Here is a 22,738-nt window from a genome sequence, read left to right on the forward strand (position 1 = left end):
AGCAGGTACTACACCTACTGCAGTGTATGTCTAAGCAAACCCTCCGAGTCCCAGCCCTCCTAAAATTCATACCCAAGTTTCCACTGTTTCCAGCAACAGTTGATGATAAGGCTTTGGAGAATTCATCCCAGGAGCCTGAAGCACAGTCATCTCTGATCCTCTCTCTCATCAAAGAGCCATTCTTAAAACTGAAACACACAAACACACCATATGCATTTTCCAAAACGTTTAGCTCCAGATTTTTAAAGCATTTTGTTCCTTTACTTGATGTTGTTTAGTTTATCAGCTGTCTAAAGCTGGGCAAGTTAAAAGATATAATCACTTCATTATGGAAAGAGATAGACAAGGAAGAACAAGATAAAACTTTTACAGGAGATGCTGGGGAACACAGTGCACAGATGGGGATATACATCTCTCCAGTAAGTGAGGTTAGATCCAGGCTGGCAGGCCATGCCAAACCCAGGCTAGGTCTGAGCAGCTGAGACATCTCCTCAGAGAGGTGCCCTGCCACCACTCACTGTGAGATAGCTCTGCAAAGAGCAGCAGGAGTGTCTCCATGTTGCATTTATGATTTCAGGAACATGGTACCTGTATGGAACCAGCTTGGGTCCACTAAGACTTATGATGAGGTCTAGCTCTGTGCCAGAACCTGGCAAAAGAGATCACCACAGGCAGTAAACAAACCATGCAGTAAATATGCCTCTCTTCCTTTCTTATGGTCTTTGCACACTGAAGTGTTGTCACCTTTGTGACTATCACACTCCTGCAAAATACTGCAGCACTGGATTCGTATCCAGGGGAAAGCAGTTTGAACACTCTCCAGCACAGAGTTATCAGAGCAACTCAGCAGGAGAGGCACAGAAATATCAAAAATGAGGGCAAGGAAATCATTGAACTCACTCAGTAGCACCAGCTGAAGTTATTTGAGTTTTTTATACAAATACCCCATCTGGTAGCTCAGGCATTCTTTTTCTACTGGGAGTCCCCTGTTAACTTTAATATTCTAGAAAAAAAGGGGCCCTGATGCCAAAGGGGCAGTGGCAGCTCAGAAATTACTACAAAGGAGGAACAGGAAGGATTAACTCAGCACCACCAAACCACATGTCAAGCTGCAGTGAAAGAGCAGCAGTGAAACACTTATTCTAAAAAAGAATTGCTTCAGTATCTGCTTTCCTATTACAAACAGGTTGTTGATACAGCTCTTTTACACAGCAAAAGTAAAGAAAACATCAAGTAGAAGAAAAACTCAATTATAAATTAACAACAATGCAAACAAACAAAAAACCACACAAAACAAAACCTGCTGGGAAAACACAAAACGAAACTCAGTAACTTGCAATTGACATCACATTTTTGAACTCAACTTCATGAACACTGTTCCCACTGTCACCTACTACTGTACAAGTGGGATTCAACACTACAGCTCCAGGGCAGATGAGCTTTTTGCTGCTTCTGATTTCCAAGCATCTACAATCCAGGGCATTTCAACACAATCCACACATCACTTGCAAATATTCGCCAAAACACTATGACCTGGATTAGAAATTTTAATCCAGAATACAGTGGTTCTGTGAGGGCAAACAGCTCCAGACCACTTTTCCACCTACTTGGCTGGCAAGCAGCCAAACAATTCCCAAATCAAAGCAACCAAAAGCTGCAATGGCAAGAATCATCTCAGCTGGATTCCTTGAGACCTCAATATTTTCCTCAAGCACAGCCTTAATACATCCCTGAACAGCACTGATTATGCTCCTCTCTGGAAAGGGAATCTTCACCTACACCATTATGACCCTGCTGGACCACTAGATGAGCACAGAAGTTACACAGCCTGGTCAGGCTTCACGCATTTCAAATTCTATCTCAGCAGATTTGTTATTCCTGTGCATTAACTGTATTACCTGAGACACACAGTGAACTGGCTCTATCCATACACTGAAATCATTTCAGCTTTTATTGCCATGAGAATTTATCCTCCACAACTCTGCAGTTTCAGTTCCTCAAATTAAACAATAGGAATGCTATAATGTTGATGGAAATGTTTCAGCAGTAGATTGCCATATACCGTAGAGAATGCTGAATGTTCTATTCATTATCATTTCACAAAAGAAATAAAAAGCACTAACACAGAGAAAGAAATATATCTTATCGATCCCAGATGTAAAAAAAATAAATGATATTACCATAAAAGTGCCATATATGTTTGAGAATCAACAGGATTGCAGAGGATATGACCTTCTAAGGCAGGAGTTGGCTCTTGGATCCACAGGAACAATGTGTCACTTGTGCCAAGGCTAATCTGGAAAAGGAAAAAAAAATAATTGAAGCCTTATCACAATGTGCATGGAAAGCAATACAGAAATTAAATTAAAACCATTTGTTATTACCACTAATTGTTTTTAAATTACACATTAAGTCAATTGGATTTGTGTTGAAGCTAGCTCTGACTTAGGCCGTCATGCAAGTGAAATACATACTAGATACTTAGGTTTTAATGTCTGAAGTATTAGTTAAAAATAGTCACAAGAGTTTACTTAAAATCTTTCAGGCAGCTTACAGATTGATAGAAATAGAACAAACATAAATCCAATAAGCAGCAAATCAACATTAGCAGGTAAATTTAACTGGCAACCTGCAGCTATTTACATTTCAAGTATTTCAAGTACCCAAGGACACGAGCAGTTTTCAGGAGAGTGTTTTGACTTACTGCAATGTCTCCTTCTTGAAGTCTCATCCCTGCCAGTGATGCTGAAAGCAAAAAGAGTACCAGGTACAAAGGAAGTTCTTTGACTCAATTACAGCCAGTTGTCTGAGACATCATAGGACAGCACAAACACCACCTCAAACTACAACAAACAGCAAATGTGCTCCTGATGGCCTTGGGCTATCCACCAAAAAAGATGGGCAAAGCTTTTGTGTGAGGGAGTGACTCTTAATAAAATCAAAATGCTCAAGACAAAACACTACAGAACAGCATGATTTTTCTAATGGTTTATGCATTCAGGTTTTATATACAGTGGACCCTTGATTAACAACACACTTTAAAGGAGGAACATTACCACTTCCATCAGATTAATCACATTTATTGGACTACATTGAATTTGGGTCTCTAGAAGAAAAAATTGGACTTTTGGGAAATGCAGAGTTTACCCAACTCCCAGAACAAGAATGGAAAATGTATCACTGTGAAGCTTCTATCATGATTCAAACCTGCCTAAGCTACTGTAATATGGCAAGTATTTTATTTTCACAGTCTTGAGAAACAGAAACATTTACTTTACACTGAAACAGTGTCCAGGGTTCAAAACACAGACCCTAAATTAACACTTTCCCTTGTACTGAGGTCTGTCAGTCTGACGAAAGGACAGCTCTAATTATTAGACAAAGCCAACAAGGTACCGTCTCCATCTTGTTGCTTGAAAAGATACAAGGTTATTTTTAAACTCATATTTTCTAACCTAAAATGTTAGCAATTCATAGCAGGGATAGTTTCCTCATACGCAGGCAAACAAAAACTGAAGTTATCAAGAGGAAATGAATTCACCTCTGATTACTTGGCAAAAGAGAATTAATTTGTCACACACAGACTACCCAAGATATCTCTATCTCAGAAGAATTGGTGTTGGAAGGGCATTGGAAAGAGGAATTTATGCTTGATAATTGAAGAATAATATTCTTTCATTTATAGGCAGAGAACCAGTAAGATAGATTTAGAATTTCAGTACATACATAATCATATCCACTGAATCTTGCACAGTTAATCATCTCACCTGGATTGTCTCCTGTAAAAGCTACTATTTTACAGTCTGGGCTAAACCCATAACGCTGACTATAATATGGAGAAATGGGCCCCTAAGGAAAGAAAGAGAAAAAAAACCTCAAAAAAATGGAATGCGATTGTGCAATATATGACAATGTATTGTAACACAGAACTGAATAAACCCTAGAGCAGCTACAAGAATAATTTCTCAACATTTAAGGTATAAATGAATTTTTAAAAAATTTTAATGCACTTTTTTCATTGTTGCTGTTGAAAACCTCACAGGAATACCCTCAGATTAGATTTGAAAACAGGCTAGTAAATAGCAGCATTTTAGCTTTGGGTCTTTCTTCACTTATTCACACCAAATAGCATAAACACATCTGTTTTGCACGTATACATGAATATTAATAGCTAGAAATTAAAAATTCAATGCAAACGTAAGAGGAAACACAACATGAATACACATCACAGCATCAAATGCTGGAATATGACCCTCTATTATTTTAGAGGTCAAGAACTATATTCTTTTAAGCCACATTTTATAGCCATAGAGGAAAAAACAGACAAAAACTTCCATAAAAAACACAAGAGCATCTATAAGGATTTTTTTTAATATGTTCCTCTCCATCAGCAGAGGATCAGCAGAGAATTCAGAGGGCTCAGATGATGGGTATCCCCACTGCCTCACATGTGCACAGCTAAAGAATAGCTGGTTTTGGGCTGGATAGTAAACTCATTTACTCAGGAGATGAGAGGCTTGATTTGATTTCACCATTAAGCTACATGAACCGAGGAGCTTTAAATATCCCAAATTATTCAGAAAGATTACCTCATTAACTATACAAACAGCTTAAAACAAGATCTCTGTTGAGAATTGCAAATGCTGTGTTCTGTTTCTGCAGCAATAAACTCTCATGCACAGCTCTGCAGTGACCAGGTGCTCTGGGGCATGGGAGAGGACCCCCAAAATTCCTATCATTGGACTAAAAAGTCTCTGACACAACCAAGACCATGCAAGAATCCTAGGAGGGCAAAGCTATGATGGGTTCCAGTTTTCAAAGATGCCTGTATTTGCTTTGAAAAAAAAAAAAAAAAACACCTTCACAGCGCAGCTGGAAATATTAAACCAGCAGCATTGCACACCCAGATACACTCCAAGTGACATCAGCAGAACTCCCAGCAAAGCCCAAATTGTTGCTTACAACCCTCCTGGCCAGGCACATACCAGGATTGAGTGGGATGGTACAGGGCATCCTAGTCTCTCCTCCAATCCAGGGGCACAGGCATCAAGGCAGGGCTTTGACCATGCCTTTTCCCAAATCTGCAGCAAGTTCATACCAGAACCTACAAGACAGATCAAAAGAGGAAGTGCATAGAGACCAGAAAAACTTAGAGTTATGTTTTACATTTAAAGAGAATGGTTTCAGCTCTAAGAACAAAGGATACTGATAATTTAGCCTCTGGAGAGCTTTCACCTGCAAAAGTAGCAGAAAAGGCTGCTCTGATGTACAGTGCGTTAGGCAACTCAGTCATTCACAAATTATGAGTAAAAACAAGAATATCAATGCCTCCCCATCAACTCCCCCCCAGATCTTCCACCTTGGACAATGACTTCATACAATAACTAAAAGTGATGAAGCAATGTCTCTTGAAGATGCATTGTGCTCAGCAGAGACCTAAAGGTGAAGGAATTCCCCCCTAAGTGGGATGGCTTTACATTACTCCTACCTTTGAGCAAGTATCCTATCTAAAGCCACACTGACTAATCTTCCTCCATATCAGTTTCCCTTTTCAATTTTTCAAATAAAGCCTCTAATTTTGAGGATAATTTGGTATCTAGTTCTGAATACCAAAGCCATGACTTCCAGGAATGGTGAGCAGCCCAAGTGAAATCCACAACACCTGCCAGCATGCAAACCTCTTAAGGCCAGATTCTGTGAAATTATTTAAAGGATGCAAAAAAACTAAATAAATGATTTGATCACCTGTTTTGGCACCAAAACTCTCACTAGATCTGAGAAAGGCCTTTGCAGCTTTGGTTTGGTTTCTCACTGCTCTTTCCTTGCTGTTTTATTGCTGGTTTAAAAGTTAATTGAAGTTGGTTAGTGGCCAACTCTGTATAAGATACTGAGCACTCTACACCCCTAGCATATGATTCTAAGACACCTTTAACTGCACATTTCATTAGACTTGAAAATCTGTATGCATTTCTGGTTAGTGCTGCTCAGGGACATAGTAGTCTTATTCTATATTAATAGCAATTTCATGTCAAAGACTATTTAGCCCACAACTTCTTTATCTCAGAAACACAGCCACATCCTCAGTTGAGCACAGTGGAAAACCTGGTATTTCCTTCCATTCAGTACATTTTTAAGCTTTTTAAATTAAAGATGGTGAGGTTGATGCCACACGCAGTTCCTGTGGAGCAAGACTTTGCTTGCAGTGCTGGGATGCAGAGGAAGAAAAGGATTCAAGCCCCATCTCACACAGGACATCACAAGGCTCCAGCAGTGCTTCTACTCTGAGAAAGAGCCTTCAACACACTCCACACACACTGTGCTGCTGGTTACACAAGCACAAATGAGCCCACCCTACCAACTCCCAGCAGACTTCTTCCATACAGGCTTAGAAATTGGTTCAATAGCATTTATAAACAAGCTTTCTATTTCTATCAGTACAATCCTAAGCACCACCAGCATGGTCTGGACCTAGTGCTCCACATGGTGTTGCAAACAGAAAGTGCTGCACACTCAAGCTGAGAAACTGAAATAACCCAAGCCAAACAGCAGGATGTTTGGATTATACTTAATAACAAAAATAGAATTAATTTTATCCAAGTCAATCAATCCCATTTCAGGCAAATTAAAACAGATTTGAAATATTTGGCCTGTTACAAAACACCAGGAATTTGACAGAGCATGAAGTGCAGCAACCCTCCCAATGGCAAAGGATCCCTTTTCTGCCATCAAAATCACTACTACACACCCAGAAAAGGAAAGATGACATGATTTACACTCCAGCTTATCCCAGTTCCCTATGAGAGATCACTGTTAAATCCAGCCTCCCCTCCTTCCCAGGGTAAACTGTGTCCTGACAAGGTAAACTCAGACCAGAGTCACCACCTGCACTTTTCAGAGGTAGAGGGTGTGAGCAGTGCTCCATGCTCTCAGGCATAACAGGGCTTTCTACAAGGAAATACACAAATTTAAACGTTTTCCTGGAAAAGTACAAATGATTTAAAGTTATTTAAAAGGCCAAGAACCTCTTCACTAAACTAAAGCAGTGAGGAACAGAATCTTTAAATAAACAGGAATTTAGGAAAGGTTAGATATAGAATAGCTAGACTTTTTTCTCCTGCTGTTTGTTTTTTTTTTTTTTAATTCTTCTTGGTCCACACCCCACAAGCCTAGAGAAACATTTCACTAGAACACTCCAATGCAATTTTACAAGAAACTAGGGCAGCCTTCAATCTGTCCTGCATAAAGCCTCTAATCATTCTAACTGAATGTTTACATTATACAGAAACAACGCTTCAGTTTATTGACTGGTAGATGCAGTGGCACAAAGACTTTCACATGCCCTGAGAAAAGAGGTAAGGCAATTTGCCACAAACTCAGAAATTCATTTTAGAACTGTGAAACAACGGTTTTATAACAATTATTAATCTGTTTAGTTGGATTCATCCTACCCAGCTGGGGGCATGGGACTCTCTAGTCATGGAAAATAAAAAACAGAGCTGAATGCTCCTCTGATTATATGAGGATTCATGCACCCCAAGTTCATAATTCTGGCACCTCTGCTCATGATCTACATCACAAAGTTTAACATACAAATCAGTAATGACCTGAGCAGTAAGGGGGGGGAAAAAAAAAAAAAAAATCAAAGGCAGCCCTTAGGGTCACCCATCATCAGTAAAGGTCAACAGCCAAGGCCATGGCATAGTAAGAACTGAGGAAAGGCTCAAAACATGGATTCATAGATTTCCATATTTCACTGCAAACATCACTGACTTTTAGCACAGAATGACCAGGAGCACAATCAGGACTTGCTAATATTTACTACAAGTACAAAAGTGTAAGTGCTTGAAACACCTGGGGGGGAAAGGGGAGAATACAAGGACTTTCATTACAATGACCCAACGATGCAGACTAACTGGTTTGATTCATCAACAAAGTCAAGATCAATATTTGCATACGTTCATAAGCAGTTAAGTGCATCTGTTTATGCATTACAGCCCTCTGGTTGCCTTTGCAGTGAGCTAATGCCATAAGAAGTGCAACTGCTGACACCACACAGGCTACAGGAAGAATAAATTCAGCCTACCACACTCCTTTTGAAAAGGCTTCAGTCCAACACATCCTTTTTTGACAGAACAACAAAAAACTAGTATGCTAAGCTACAATTTGCCTAAGGCTCTCAGCAAAGCATTTCAAAAGATAAAGCTTCTCCAGGTCAAGAGCTGAAGTGCTGTTCTTTAGGGTGTCTTCTAAAAGAAGTAATGCCCCAATTGTTCAACTTCTTTAAGTCCCAGATCTACCTTACTTTTAACATCTGCACAATATAAATAAAAATCATTCTTCATTCCACTAGAAGGTAATTTCATTTTCTTTAAATCAATCACTCATGGTGCTCAGCCATTCACAAGTGACTTCAGCCTTAAAAGATTGGACCTTCAAGAAAAGGAAAAAAAAATCTCGAAACTGAATAGCACATTTCCCACAATAACGTGCAAATTTAGAGAGATAAGTCATTGTGTAGAGCTAAACAATTTGACAGGGTCTTTTAAAGATGATATGACCTGCAGTTAAACCTACAGAAATGAAGAATAGGTCTATTATCTGAATATTATTCTGAGAGATGCATTTTAAACTACAATACACAGGTGCTAAGTAGAAGATCAAGTGAATTGCAAGAAATGGTAAATGACAAGAAAGCAAGTTTTTTGGCTGCATCCAAATAACTACTGCATCCCACTATACTTATATTTTATTACTGGAATTAGAATTCCCTCATTATATTAAGAAATGAATGAATGAGGAAAATATAGCTTACAATACCAAAAAAATTCCTGTGTTGCAAAGAGAACTGTAACATCCTGCTTAGTTCTCTTTTTTCACACAAAGATTTAATAATCTTACATAGCACATAGCATTTATTCAGGTTCTGTAAATATCCATAGGTATAATACAACAGGCTTTCCTGAAGCAGTTTGAAAAATATGACTTCTTTCCTCAGAAAATTTTCCAATAAAAAAAATTTTAGGTTTTTTTGATTTAAAATATTTTGTTCTCCAGCAATTTTTCATGTTCTGAAATTGGAGAAGCATGACTTTCTTCCACTTGCTTCCAAGCAGAAAAGGTAAAGTAACATCATCAAGTAATAAGAAAACAAACCCAAACCGGATATATTTTTAATGCTTATAATTTTTAACAGTCGAACCAAAATTAACACTTCACTCTCATTGAAAAATAAAAAAAATCAATGTTTCTCTATCAGAAAAAGTACCTCAAAATCTCACTCCCTCTTTGAAATACAGTAGGTGGCTGAGCAGCTCAAGTGCCCAATATTCAGACCTGCTGAGGAGCAAAGTGCAAATCTCCAAAGAGTTATTGTTGCCAATAATACACAAAAATAAAATTCAGCTGTGAAATACTTGGCTAAAAGGACAGGACCAGAAAACAGATATAATAATCTCACAATTGTGAGTGTTATGAAATAAGCATGGATTGCCTTGCAATTTCTAAGGTCTCAAGTATAACTGGAAGCTCTGATAACAAGTTGTCCATTAGCTAAAATTGAGGCGTCTGGTCTTTTCCTGTAAGATTTGATGGAATAACAAAGGAGAAAATATGAATTGATCTTAACACATGGGTGTCAACCATGTCTCTATAATGCAAAAATTCCATAGAGAGCCTAGTTATCTAACCTTTCAGCTCCGAAATATATCTTCTCTTAGTTTCAAAGCAGAAATCAGAAAAGCTTTTTAGAAATAACAGCAGAGCTCCCAGGAAAATGCTTTCCTTTGTAATTGCCATTTAAAATTGCCATTTAAAAGCTGGATAACTGAGATTAACACACAACAGAAGAGAGACAGTCCTGTCAATTTTTGTATTTGTTGTGACGAACGGAGAGATATGGAGGATTTCTTTTTTTAACTGGGTTTAGTACATTTTGCTTTATTTATGTTTTTTTTTTTTCCCAGTACATTTTGAAAATATACTTCTGCTATAGCTCCATACTCCTGCTAGGTGGGGAAAAAAAAGTCATCGCAATAGACATGTTTACATCCTGTGCACCTTTCAGCTAAACCAGCAAAACCAAAGAACAAATATCAGAACTCTGAAGTTTAGCTTAAGATTCCACAACTTTCTAATGTCTCTGAAAGATCTTCCACCACTCCTTTACACATCACAAAATAATGGAAAAAGCTATAATTACATTTAATAATCTTTTCTGTGGATCCATTTGCTAGAAGTGGGAATCAGTATGATGGGGATAGACAAGCACAGCAAACAACTGAAAGGAGTAACTTATCTTAGAATCTAATATACTTGTCATTTAAATTTAAAGGTTGAGAACAAATACCAGAAACCTTGTCCCCCATCTATAATGTAGGGATGGGAAGGAAAATTTCTTGTTTAACTGTTACTATGAAAAAAGCCCCACACTTACCATCACTGTAATCAATGGGTGCATAAGTTCCAAGGAAAAGGGAAGCTGCAAAGCTACTGACCAAAGAGATTCTCTGGGGAAAAAAAAAGTAAAAAAAATCAAAAAACAAGTGAGAAGTAGTGAACCCCATCAGTATTCACTTCAAAGTAAGTAGAAAGCAAAGTAATTGGAAGCAGCAAATGTTAATAGATGCCTAAGGTTAAGCCCAGAAAGCACACAAAAATACACCTAGAAGGATTATTCCGTTCTGACCCTCACAGTAATACAGCACATATCAATCTAAAAGTAACCCCATGACAAAAGCTGTTAATAGCTCTGCCTTCTGAAACATGCAAAACACACCTAAGTATGTTAGCATGAATCCACAACTTCAGTCTATCACAGAATCTCATTTCTGAAGAAAAACACTGTCTAAGGGAAAAAAAAAAAAAAAAAAAAAAAAAACACACAAAAGCAAAAATCCACCCCAAAACCGGGTGTGTGTGGATGACAGGGGAGATGCTCAGAACCATGCTCTGCCCCACCCACAGCACAGGTCTCTAAGTCTTTAGAAGCTCTGGCAAAGCTCCCAGGCACCTTTAGCAGCTCTGCATGACCCCTTGCCTTCCTTCCAGCTGAGACCCCAGACCTCCCAGGAGTTACTCCCAGGAACTGATGATAATCAGCTTTGAACTGAGCCACTGCCTGCAGCTCTGCCTCAGGGCACGCTCCAGCTGCATGAAATCCAGCTGTAGGGCTGGCCAAATAATGCCCCATATGACACAAGACACTGATGCAGCATGAACCTGCTTCCTCTTCACATCTGTGTGAACTACCAAGCTAACCAGCTCTCTGCATGATCAAGTATTGTCTGTTCCCAAGAAGCTGGCACAAAAGCAGAGATATTGCCATTCTGTGCTGTGACTCACTCAGAAGAAATATGGTTGTCACCCAGTAACTAAACAGAATCAAACCTCTACTGGTGGAGTGAGCCAGAAATGACAGCTTTTTTATTAATGATCACAAAACCACTGCTTCACACAGCACTCAAGGGCAGCCTATAGCCAGAGCTCTAAGAGATGGTTGTAATAGCCAGGAAATTTAATGATGCACTTGCTCTTTGTGCATCTCTCCCCAAGAATATATCACATTGTGCTCAGATAACAAAGGCCTACCTTCCACGGTGCCCCAGTGGGCACTAGCTGCCTGAAATGGAAGGAAAAAAGGATGAAGTTAAACTGTGAATCAGCCAGCCAGTTTAGCAAGCTGACCTACAGAAGCAAAAGCATCCACCTTCCACATGTCATTGAGACTGCCAAGCTGTTAAGTGCTCCTCGAGGGTCCCCAAGAGCAGCTCTGGCAGAGAGATATTTTGTGCTTGAACACATCTTGCATAAGCTTCACTGCTAAAAGTTGCCATCAGTCCAAATAGCCCTCAAAGTCTGAAATTGGTCTGACTAGTTCTTGGTTCCACAGACCCGCTTCTCCCCATTAACATATCTTTCTCTAAATTTAGTCTTAAGCTTATGATCAGACTGCATTAGTGTTCTGTTTCATCTCATACCCTACTAGTTACAATGAGAATGCAAAAGAAAAGGAAAAAAAAATTAAAAATTAAGTATTCTTCAACAAAATACAGAGTCAACTCTGCAACTTGATTTCTCATGAAATAAACTGCTTCATACAAGGGTGAGATTAAAAGAAAAAGAAAAAATTATTAATGCTATCAAGAACTGAAGTAATGGAAAATCAGGTCTTCCTTACTTCCCCTCTGCAAAAATGGGGTCTACGTTTCTCCTTTTCCAGTCAGTGGAAATTTCACCAGAATGCCACAACTCTTCAAATATGATGGACAGTGACTTAGACATTTCATCCACCAGTTCCCTCAGGACCCATGGAAGCATCTTATCAGGTCCCATGGACTCGTGCAGCTTCAGGTTCCTTAGATGGTCTTGAACTTCATCTTCTCCTACACTGGGGAGTTCTTCATCGCCCCAGTCCCTGCCTTTGCCTGTTGTGACTCAGGTGGATCTAGCTGCAACTCTTGCCAGTGAAGGCCAAGGCAAAAAAAAAAAACAAAAAACTTCCTTGAGTACCTGGCCTTCTTCACAGCCTGGGTAACCAGGTCTCCCATTTTCTTTTGGGGAGAACCTACATTTTTCAAAGTCTTCCTTTTATCACCAACATACCTATAAATGTTTTCCTTGTTGCCCTTGATGTCCCTAGCCAGATTTAATTGTCAGGGTTTTAGCTTCCCCAGCCTGATCCCTGACTGCTCAGACAACTTCTCCATATTCCTGCCAGGCTACTGCCTTTATTCCACCTTCTTTAGGCTTCCTTTTTGTGTTTGAGTTTGTCCAGGAGCAATTTGTTCATCCACACAGCCACCTGATGTTTTGGCCTGACTTAATCTTAGCTGGGATGCATCACTTCAGAGCTTGGAGGAGGTGATCCTTGAACATTGACCAGCTTAGGAGAGCCTGTATCCTTCCACTCCAACACTCCAGAAGGCATCCCATATCTCCATGATGCCAAAGGATCATAACCCTCCAACTCCTGTTTATTCCCCATGCCATATGTGTTTGCCCAGACACTTAATCTGGTCCTCCAATGAAGGTGACTTTACTGGCTGCTGCTGTCCTTCAGGTGCTCTCCTGCTGACCTGCCATGGGTCTCCAGCCTCTGGGTATGTCTCTTTCTGGTACTGGCACCAAACTAGGAGGACTGGGATGGACTGAGGTTCTCCTCCCCCAGCAACTTCAGTTTAAAGCTCTAGTCACTAGTTTGACAAATATAACACTCAAAGTATAACCAATGTCTGATTTTTCTCTGCTTAACTACTAATAACAAAATTAAAAATAAATTCAATTTTCATCTTAAATTCAAACTCAATAATCAGAAAAATCTTTAGGGGAAAGATCTGTAAAAACACCCGCAGAAAATTAATTTTGAAAGATTTTGACCATGTTTTCAAATGAGAGAATTGAAGTTAAGCCAACCTCAGTTTGCTTGTAGACCTCAGGATTCTGGCTGTAAATCTTTGCTATCTGGTTTCCTGTAAAACGCTGGAAAAGAAATGCAAATGCTTAGAAACACAAACCCTAAATGGAGTCAATAATCATTAACTGTGTAATGAGTTCAGAACATTGCACTTTGGATATTTAATTTGCCTGATGCATGATGAAAGTCAGGGCACAGCAGGCAATCTGCACTAAACAGGGTATAACACATAGTCTCATTATGAGAATTTTGTTCACCTTTAAAAAAAAAAGCATGTAGAAAAGCATTACTATCCATAATTTACATTTCAGAAATGACAGTTCAATGGAATGAATCATACACTTATTCTCTGCACAGGAACCAGCACAGTTCAAATGCTGCCTTCAAATCCTTGGAAAGGTTTAAGCTACACAATCTATGTACCTGCCTGTGAGGCAGATGAATTGAAATTAAAGCAGGAAGTTTCATACTCAAAGCAGAAACTCCACCACAGGTTAAAAACCACTGTAAGAATACTTTTCATCCACATATTATGTCAAATAATCAAAAAACCTTCTAGCACTGAGACCTTAATATTTAACAAGCTAAAAAATAAACTGTTAGTGATACGCTAAGTCTGATTTCAACATCAGCCATAAACCTTGCATGGTGATTTAAAACCAAAAACATCAGTTTGGAAGGTAAAGCCTTATTTTATTGAACCAAGGTGCTGAGATGCCTGGAGAGAAGCCCTGCTCCCAGCTCCATAACTCATTATCACAGTTACAAGGAGAGAAGAGTCAGGAAAAGGACACAAGTGACAATGTACCTCTGACAGTGTCCCAAACTTCTGACACTACTTAGGTCAACAGCTGCTTGTTACCCCCAGGAATATTAAAAAGCCAATATTTTAATTGCAGAAGTAACCTAGAGCATGATGCACAAATAGGTGGATGGATTTACCCTAGATTAACCTGTATCACAAACTGAGTTTCCATCCCAATAGAAATGTGATTACACAAGATGCTCCCAGGAAAAAAACAGGCCCTGAGACTTCAAGCATGGCCACCAAACACTGTATTTGGGGACCACTGACCAAATGCTCACTCCAACTGCTTCCTGCAGCAAAATTTCCAGTGTTTGGTTTATTTCACTATAAAATTTCCATATCTTCCTTTGTGAAACTAATGCAAAGCACAGTATGGTTGGAGTTTCTTCAAAAGCTCCTTCACAGTCAGTGGCTGATGGCTACCTGCTGCAGTTCCCTGTGTCGACAGAATTGTTTCTATCACAGGATTCTGCTGGGAACTTTCTCCCCATCCATCTCTTACCTCATAGGCTCGGGAGCCAGTGACACTCGCCAGGTGCTGGGCTCCCCCCACGGCTTTCTCCAGCTCCCTGCACTGGGAGGCTGTGCTGGAATCCATCCAGATGGGGCTGTCACTGACTGAAAAACAGCCCTGTAATGAAGAACACCCTTTATTAGGAAGTCTGATCTCTGACAAGTGCCTGCTAGGGTAATAAAAACACAGCAGCCGTATGTATCAGCTCACAGCTCGTACTTCTGCCCTTCTCTCAGCAATTACAGAATGCAGATATTGGGTAGAATGTTGGCCAGTGATGAAAAGTTCAACCCAAATTTCGCGTCAGAGGGAAGCGACATTCTTTTTCTGCTGTCACTTCCCAGACCCTGAAGCATGATGTCTCAATACATTCTCTGATAGCCAAAATCCCAGCCCCTGACAGAACACCTCTGCAAACCATCAGACTATCTTCCTGCAGCTCTACTAACACATTTCTCTTTAATGCATGGCATAACCACCTGGAAATACAACTGAGGCTTAATGCACCATTTATTCCAGTATTTTAATGTCATTTCCATGAGTTTTACACAGATGAGACAGCTACAGAACTCATGATTTAAAACATCAGTTACACAAGTCTCCCTTTCAACATTTCTGTCCTTTCTGACCCTGAAGTAAGGAAAGAAGGATCTTCCAGAGGAAAGCTGAGTCCTCCCAATTTTTCTTTTTAAATAAAAGCTTGTCAAATCTGTGTTCAAAGCTCACCAATCATACACATGCAAAATGTTGAGGTTCAACAAGGTACTTGGTTAGGATTTTAAGTCCACACAACATCACACTAGTATACTTTCAGAGGTAAGTGTCAACTGGTCTTCTTTAAACATATTTTCTTATGAAATCACTTGCACATCCTGCAAGGAAGCTCAGGTACAGCGATCTTTTTCACCTGAATATTTGTTAATATAAATATATTAAAAATGCAAAATACTTACAGATGGTTTACAAAAATATTACATTTCCTAGAAGAACAAAGAGGCTGTTACTCTGACAGAGAAAGATTCTGGGACATCTACTAACACCTGTAAGCTTTTAAAGCAGAACATACCGTCATTCAGGAGAAAATGAAACATCAAAAGACCTGCAACTGAAGGAATAACTACTACATTTCAATTATGCTGCAGGGGCTTGCAGCCCAGCCAAACAAGAAAAAGAAGAAAAGCAAAGTGTAAGGATCAGAAAAAGGACAGTGTAGCCCTCCCTTCAGAGCTTTTGTGTACCTTACCTTTAGTGACTGATGTAAAGGCAGTTCAGATGATGCATTCTTTAAAATCTGGATGCTTCCTTTTTTCCAGTACACGCTCCCATGTTGCTGTAGGAAATAGAGAAACAGGAGAAGATGCCCTCCCAAGCTTCAAAGCTCATATCCTGATCTTACACTCTAAGAAACAAAACAACTCTCTCCAAACTAGGACTAAAAAATGGCCCATTACAAAACAAGGGTCTCATTAAAAACTCTTATTTAAGACTGAGTAAAGCAGACAATAAACCAGAATGTTATTTTGAACTGCAGATTTTCTAGTGGGAACAATAATTGTACTGCTAATGGCATTAGATAGTTATTTGAGGGCTCTTTGAGCTATAATCAGGGCTCCACAGTCAAAATTTAGTTCTGTGTTATTTCAGCACAGACCCCTGATCCAGCAGTTACAAGCCTGCCCCCCTTGCTGGAGGGGGCCAAAAATAAAGAGAATATGGGCAGTCTGGAAATGCACTCCCTTGTTTCACTTGAGTAACGTGGGGTTATTTGGGAGTCCCCAGCCTGTGCTCCACTGAAGAATTCTTAACAGACCCTTGCTACCAGCTCTGATTTTGAGGTCTTTTGCTCAGACTTTCAACTGCAATCAATGAAACATGGAGATAAAAGCAAGGGTTTTGATTAATTAATCCCAGATACATCAAGATGAATAACCTAAACCTCGCATGTCAAAATTAGCTATTGCTTTGGTGCTGTCCTCACCCTGAATACATCTGGGAAAGTTATAAAAGCCTTTGTTGATTCATTGGAGTACTAGGAGGAGAGCGGGTATCTGACTAAACATCAGGGTAGGTTCTATAAATCTCAAAAAAAAAAGCATTATGCACTACAGGCTAAATCAGAGCAACATTTTTGTCATTTCTGCATCATTTGGGTTTTGTTGTTTCCCTGCTGATCCCTGTCCTAGCCAACAAAAAACTACTTAGGGGCATGCTACTGTGCTTTTAGCAAACTGTGCCCCTTGCTGGTTTTTCTAGCCCATTTTCCACATACACCTGGATCAGATGAAATTCAAATTGAACAAAGAATTAAAACAGTGCACAGCCAAGCAGTTCTGGACTATGCTGATCTAAACAATTGAACTGCAAACCTCATCCTCCACTCCCACTATCTTCTAGTGATTGCTCTGTGTGCTTCAGGTGTCCAATTCCCCTGAGGAACATCTGTGGATGTTTATACAGAAGTTTAGATCTTATTCTATGCCATTACACTCTTCTGCCATACAACTGTTAAAATTTATCACTCTACATTGTACTCTATCAAGGAAATACAGTAAAACTGAACTTTTCTGTATAAACTAACCTGGCCAGCACCAGACAAAGCTCTGATTTGAGAGAAGTTAAAGCCTGAAGACTTCATCTTTTCCAAGATCATATCCAGAGCCTACAACAACAAACAGAATCAAGAATGACAGTAACGAGCTATCAAATTATGCACACTCAATCTGGAATTAAACAGTAAATTCATGTCATCACTGATAAGAGTTCATTGGCAGATAATGAAAAATTAGCTAATGACTATGGACATCTCAAAAATCTGCATAAATTAATTTATTAAGTGAGAGTCCATAAAAGAAAAGTTGAGTCACACTGGGGGAAAAAAAAGAACTTTAAAGAAGCTGAATCTCAAAGATCTGTTCTTTGAATCCTAAGAGGGAAAAATTAAAGAATTCTAATTCATTAAAAAGCACTTTAAGAGTGCTAGACACAAAGCAAGGTAATATTTTTCTGTTCTTTCTTTTGAAAAAATCTATGAAGTCTTAATAGGTACACCCAGCACCCCATCCTACAAGACATTAGGTAACCTCAATACTAGTGCCCCCAGTGTCAACAGATTCACAGATTCCTCAACAGAAGGATAATTCAAATTATTTTAGCACTTCAAGCACCTAGGTAATTTTTTTCTTGACACTATTTCCTGAAGTTTAAAACCAAAAATTAATCTATTATCTTTAAACTATTTAAATTAGATCAGCATTTCCCAGATGCTCTTGAAAAAAGGACCACTGCAAGACTTCCAAAGAAGCCTCATATATACCTATATCATCATATTAATTTAATAATTACAACAGTTCCTCTTCATTATGGTTCAAAAAACCAATTGCAAGCAAATTTACCAAACCTTTGTCAGCTACTGTCGATCACCAGCTGGGGGTTCTGTGACCTTTCAAGTATTTTAACTATCCAAATCCCTCTAGTAAGACAAATTTACATAGTATCATGTAAGCATTGCAGAATCTGCACAGAAGTAAGGAAGGCCTTATTTCAAAATAGAAAAAATGCTGTACTTCAAAATAATCAGTCACAGTTACTGGGAACCAGTGAATAAATTGCACTTTCACCACTTACCAGCTGCAACATCAATTGGTAGGCAATGCTTATTCTAAACAAAACAGTTTAAATAACCTGGGTGCTACAAAAGCAGATTTAAGCCAGGCAAAGTGACAGCTGCCCTATTTGTGTATAGGGGTGAACAGTCTTTTTTAAGTGAAGGAAAGACAGGAAGGAATTTCTCACATGTAGAATGCTGTAATAGTAGAGAGTGAAGAAACAAACAAACCTATCAAAATGTTAGCAATTTTTACTATGTTTGTTGATAGCATTACTATTTGCAGATCAAAGACACAGAATAACAGTTCAAAGAAACAGAATGCAAGCAAAAATACTGTGTTGATTTGAGTGATGGGTTCCACTACTGCTCACAATAAACTTTCACTTCTGTAACAGCAAGAAGAAAGCTGATCCATATAAAGTTTGTTCATACCTTGACCCACATAAGCACTGGTGAAGTGACTGTCAGTTTGTCACTGTGAATATAGACTCCACCTTGAGTCCTACAGAAAAACAGAATTTTCCCTCAGTAAATTCAGCAATTTTTTCCCCTGCCAAGCAGAGTTCTTCAAGTTTATTTATAACCAAAAAAGAATTTGCAATGCTTTTATGTTAAGAGCAAGGATCAATGTTTGGGACATGAAAAAGTAAAAGCCAGCTCCTAGGAGGTGACACGTTTGCTCCAATTGCAAAGTAAGTGATTTTCATGGAAAGGCCCTGATCCTGCAGTAAGATCCATGGTAGAATCCATTGTTGATATTGCTCATTGGCTCCATGTAATTCATAGTTTTTCTGTCACAATTAGTGACTTGAACCTCAAAGATGAAGTTCAATTTTTGCTGTTAAACCATCAAGTAAATGTGTTTTATTGAAACTTATGACTGGAAGATGACATTTGCCAATTCTAATCTATTGTTTAAGTAAGCAAATATTGTCATCCTACATCTTAACAACTTAATATATCTCCAAATGCCTTTTAGATGTTTCCCCTCATGCAATCCACATGCTGTTCTGAGAGCATCCCATCCAGTCATGTCCACAGGTCTGAAGTCCCAAAAGAAAAATAATGGTTTATTTATACATAATATTTTTGGGGTATATTTTCTTAGTTTATTTCTTGTTGGGAGGTCTTGTTATATTTATATGCAAGGAAGGAAGAGCATATACTACCCTTGCAAAGTAGGAAACATGAACATAGCATGACTTTTTTCCTATGCCTCCATACATATCAGTGAGACCAAATACAGCAACATTCCCCTCACCCAAATCTCCAAACTTTAAATTACATTATCCAAGTAAAATATTAAACATGAAAAGCCTTACTTAAATTCCAGAAGGTCCTTATCAAAATGAACATTATCCTCATAAATGACCCTCAGCTGTTCATCAATAGCAATGACTTTCAACTAGAAGATATAAAACAGGAAGTTAACAAAATCTAGCAGCAATTGAATAGCAGTAATTACTCATTTATAATAATTTAATTCCCACAGACAAAAAAAAAAATCCATACAACTCACTGAATCTAGGGCATAATTTTGCATTAAACAAGTTTTTATGTGAGTTTCCAGCATGCTAGTTATTCAGCAAAGTGGGTTTGTTTGTATTTTCTTTCTCCTGTAATACAAAAGAACGGGTTACAGGCATATGCTAAAGCGCAGTAAATACATTATTACCAGGTTCATAGCTTGCATCATAGTAACCAGTTTTTCCAATTCCTCCAAAGAATACAGTATCTAAAATTAAAGATGTCATACACCACTTTTTTTTTTTTTTGGCCACATCTTACCAAGGAACCTTATGGACCCTTTAGGGTGTCTTGAACACCTTTCCTGCTCCCTAGATGGTGAGGAAATCAAACTCTGCCCATTTGGCAAAGCTCAGAGGGCATTACATAGCTGTATTTTGATCTACTGCAACAGAAAGCAACATCCCCAACTCCATAAAGCTGAGCCTTCTTGTAAACATGACTTAGAAGGGTACCACAACCTTTCCTCATCTATCTTAAGTTCACCTAGTTCTGAAGAACACAAGAGCTGAAAAGAAAAGCAAGAAGGAAGCTCACATTCTGTACCTATTTCAACCAGGGGGAGAGTGCAAACTGCTGCTCAAGGAACTAATTTAAAGGGTGGGGGGGGGGGGAAAAGGAAACACCTACAAAAGCTATCATCTCAAGGAGCTGCATTCAAATAACAATGCCATCCCCATTTTTACCATAGTAATGTAGAGCCATTATCTATGCCCTGGCACAACTCATTACCAACCTACCTGCACTAACTTAAAAACAGCTCTGACCCGCGGCAGCCTAATTGGCTCTCTACTTGCAGCATGTCCCTGTAAAAACACTTGATCAACCTAACCTGGATGTGTTTTTTCAAGCTCCCAAACTTCAACACAACCATAATGATGATTTATGCTCAAATACCTATTTTTAACATATTCAGGCCTCTGCACAACTTGTGCAGAATTTATATTCACAGTGCAACTATACCCAGCTGTGCTGGCCAATCAGAATTTCAAGCAAAAATCTGAGCATCCAGGTTTATTGTCTCGATTCATAGAAGGACACTGGGAAGTCAGGTTGGGGTGCAAAGCCCAGCTCCTAAAGCAGCGGGCAGAGGGCTCTTGATGCAGCCTGCACATTAAGAATGTCCACAGCACTCCTCTGCTGCCAGTGCTTGTTCCTCACACAGGGCACCAACTGATGGGAGACTCACAAGTAACACAAGCATCAGTCCTTTTATATCCTACAGTAAAACGTCCATAACTTCTCTTCGTAAATTTCCCATAGGCAGCTCCACACAACACTGATTCCTTCTCCTCTTCAACCAGCCAACTCTTTCCTGTCCCTCGCACATCACCCTCCTCAGAGCACGGCCAACAGGCTCCAGATCCCTCTTTTATCACACCCATCCTTATTGGGCATAGCTGGGATCTATTCCGGGCAAGGCTGTTTCCACTCTTTGGAAATTAGTACCGCTGTAACTCATCAGAGGTGAGATTACCTGCAGTGCTCTCTATTCTTTTATAATCCGTTCTTCCACACTCCTCCCCGGGATTTAGCTCATCCCTAGCAGGATGCATTCCGACATACAGCCCACTGCTTCAGGTGGGGCTAAACGGAAAGGGATGAAGGTGAAGGGGATATGAGAACAACCAGGTATGGGCACTGTGTTCAGGCCATGGACCTCTTACAACACACAAACTGCTCGGAATTATTATGGCCATAAACTAAAAGACAGGAAGTTCCTCTTCAAAAGGAGGAAGAACTTTTGTTACAGTGACTGTGGCAGAGAACTGGAACAGAACGCCCGGGGAGGGGACATTTCAAACCTTCCTGGACATATTCCTGTGTCACCTGCTCCGGGTGACCCTGCCTTGGCAGGAGGTTTGAACTGGATGATCTCCAGAAGCCCCTTCCACAGACTCACAGGACCGGTCATGTTGGAGGGACCATAGCGGATCATCCGGTCCAACCTCCCTGCTTTAGGAGGTTCGTCCCTAAGCACACGGCACACGACTCCGTGCAGACATCTATTGATTATCTCCAGTGACGGAGACTCCACAACCTCTCCGGGCAACGAAGGATTGCGTGATTCCGTGCATAATTTGGCACCAGCCATGCCGGGCAGGGAGCGCGGCCCCGCACGGCGATCCCGCCGCGGAGGGAGGAGAGCGGGGAGGAAGGCGGAGGAGGGGACGGAAGCGGCCGGGAGGAAGAAGGCCTGGCTCCGATCTTGCTCGGTGGCGGCGGGGAGCGCCGAGTTCATCCCCCGCATCCCGCCGGAGCAGCTCCCGTTCCCCGCACGCCGAGCCCGCGTTCGGAGCTGGGCAGGGCGGCCCGGCCGGGGAAAGGGAAAGGGAGGGGCGGGGGAGGTGGCGCGGTACCTGCTGCGTGCTGAAATCCCAGCCCAGGTAGCGGGGAGCGGCCATGGCACGGCACGGCCCTCAGCCGGGAGCCGGGACAGGCAGCGGGAAGGGGGTGGCTCTGCTGGCCCGGCCTCCCCGGGCAGGAGCGGCGGCACCGCGGTTAATGAGTGCTCAGGGAGCGGGGCGAGAGCCCCATCCGCACGGAGGGGCTGGGGAGAGCTCGGGGGGGATGAGGTGCTGGACCGAGGCCATGGTGGGGCGATGCTGGGCTGGGATTGTCCCGAATGCGGGCCCGATTCACGCACAGGGCGAGGTGATGCTGTCCCTTCATTCCAATTCGGGCAAAGAACGGAGATGAGCGGTAACCCGCAAAAGTTTGGTGCACAGGGCATCAACACTTTATATTGTGTATACATTTTAACAAAGGCGTCAGCTTTCATTGGTTGCAAATTACGTGACTTGTCCCTGCATTTGAGCCTGGGGTCCGTTCTGAGTAGGCGGTCCATGAGTTGATGGTCGCGATTACCCA

General features: G+C 40.4%; 1 protein-coding gene across 1 annotated transcript in view; it reads right to left on the bottom strand.

Annotated features, from left to right (window-relative positions):
* XYLB (xylulokinase) overlaps positions 1-22,272 on the bottom strand; it is an 80,156-nt gene extending 57,884 nt beyond the window's left edge. Inside the window, exons 1-13 of the mRNA XM_062493644.1 lie at positions 22,228-22,272; positions 19,663-19,745; positions 18,773-18,842; positions 17,312-17,392; positions 15,977-16,063; positions 14,722-14,850; positions 13,411-13,476; positions 10,433-10,505; positions 4,986-5,104; positions 3,768-3,849; positions 2,705-2,745; positions 2,181-2,296; positions 73-188 (exon numbers count right to left, since the gene is read on the bottom strand). Coding sequence (XP_062349628.1) covers positions 73-188; positions 2,181-2,296; positions 2,705-2,745; positions 3,768-3,849; positions 4,986-5,104; positions 10,433-10,505; positions 13,411-13,476; positions 14,722-14,850; positions 15,977-16,063; positions 17,312-17,392; positions 18,773-18,842; positions 19,663-19,745; positions 22,228-22,272 — 1,108 coding nt within the window. The remainder of the gene's footprint in view (positions 1-72; positions 189-2,180; positions 2,297-2,704; positions 2,746-3,767; positions 3,850-4,985; positions 5,105-10,432; positions 10,506-13,410; positions 13,477-14,721; positions 14,851-15,976; positions 16,064-17,311; positions 17,393-18,772; positions 18,843-19,662; positions 19,746-22,227) is intronic.
* Positions 22,273-22,738: the final 466 nt, after the last annotated feature.

This window comes from Cinclus cinclus, chromosome 1 (assembly GCF_963662255.1).
Source record: "Cinclus cinclus chromosome 1, bCinCin1.1, whole genome shotgun sequence".
Taxonomy (NCBI): Eukaryota; Metazoa; Chordata; class Aves; order Passeriformes; family Cinclidae; genus Cinclus; species Cinclus cinclus.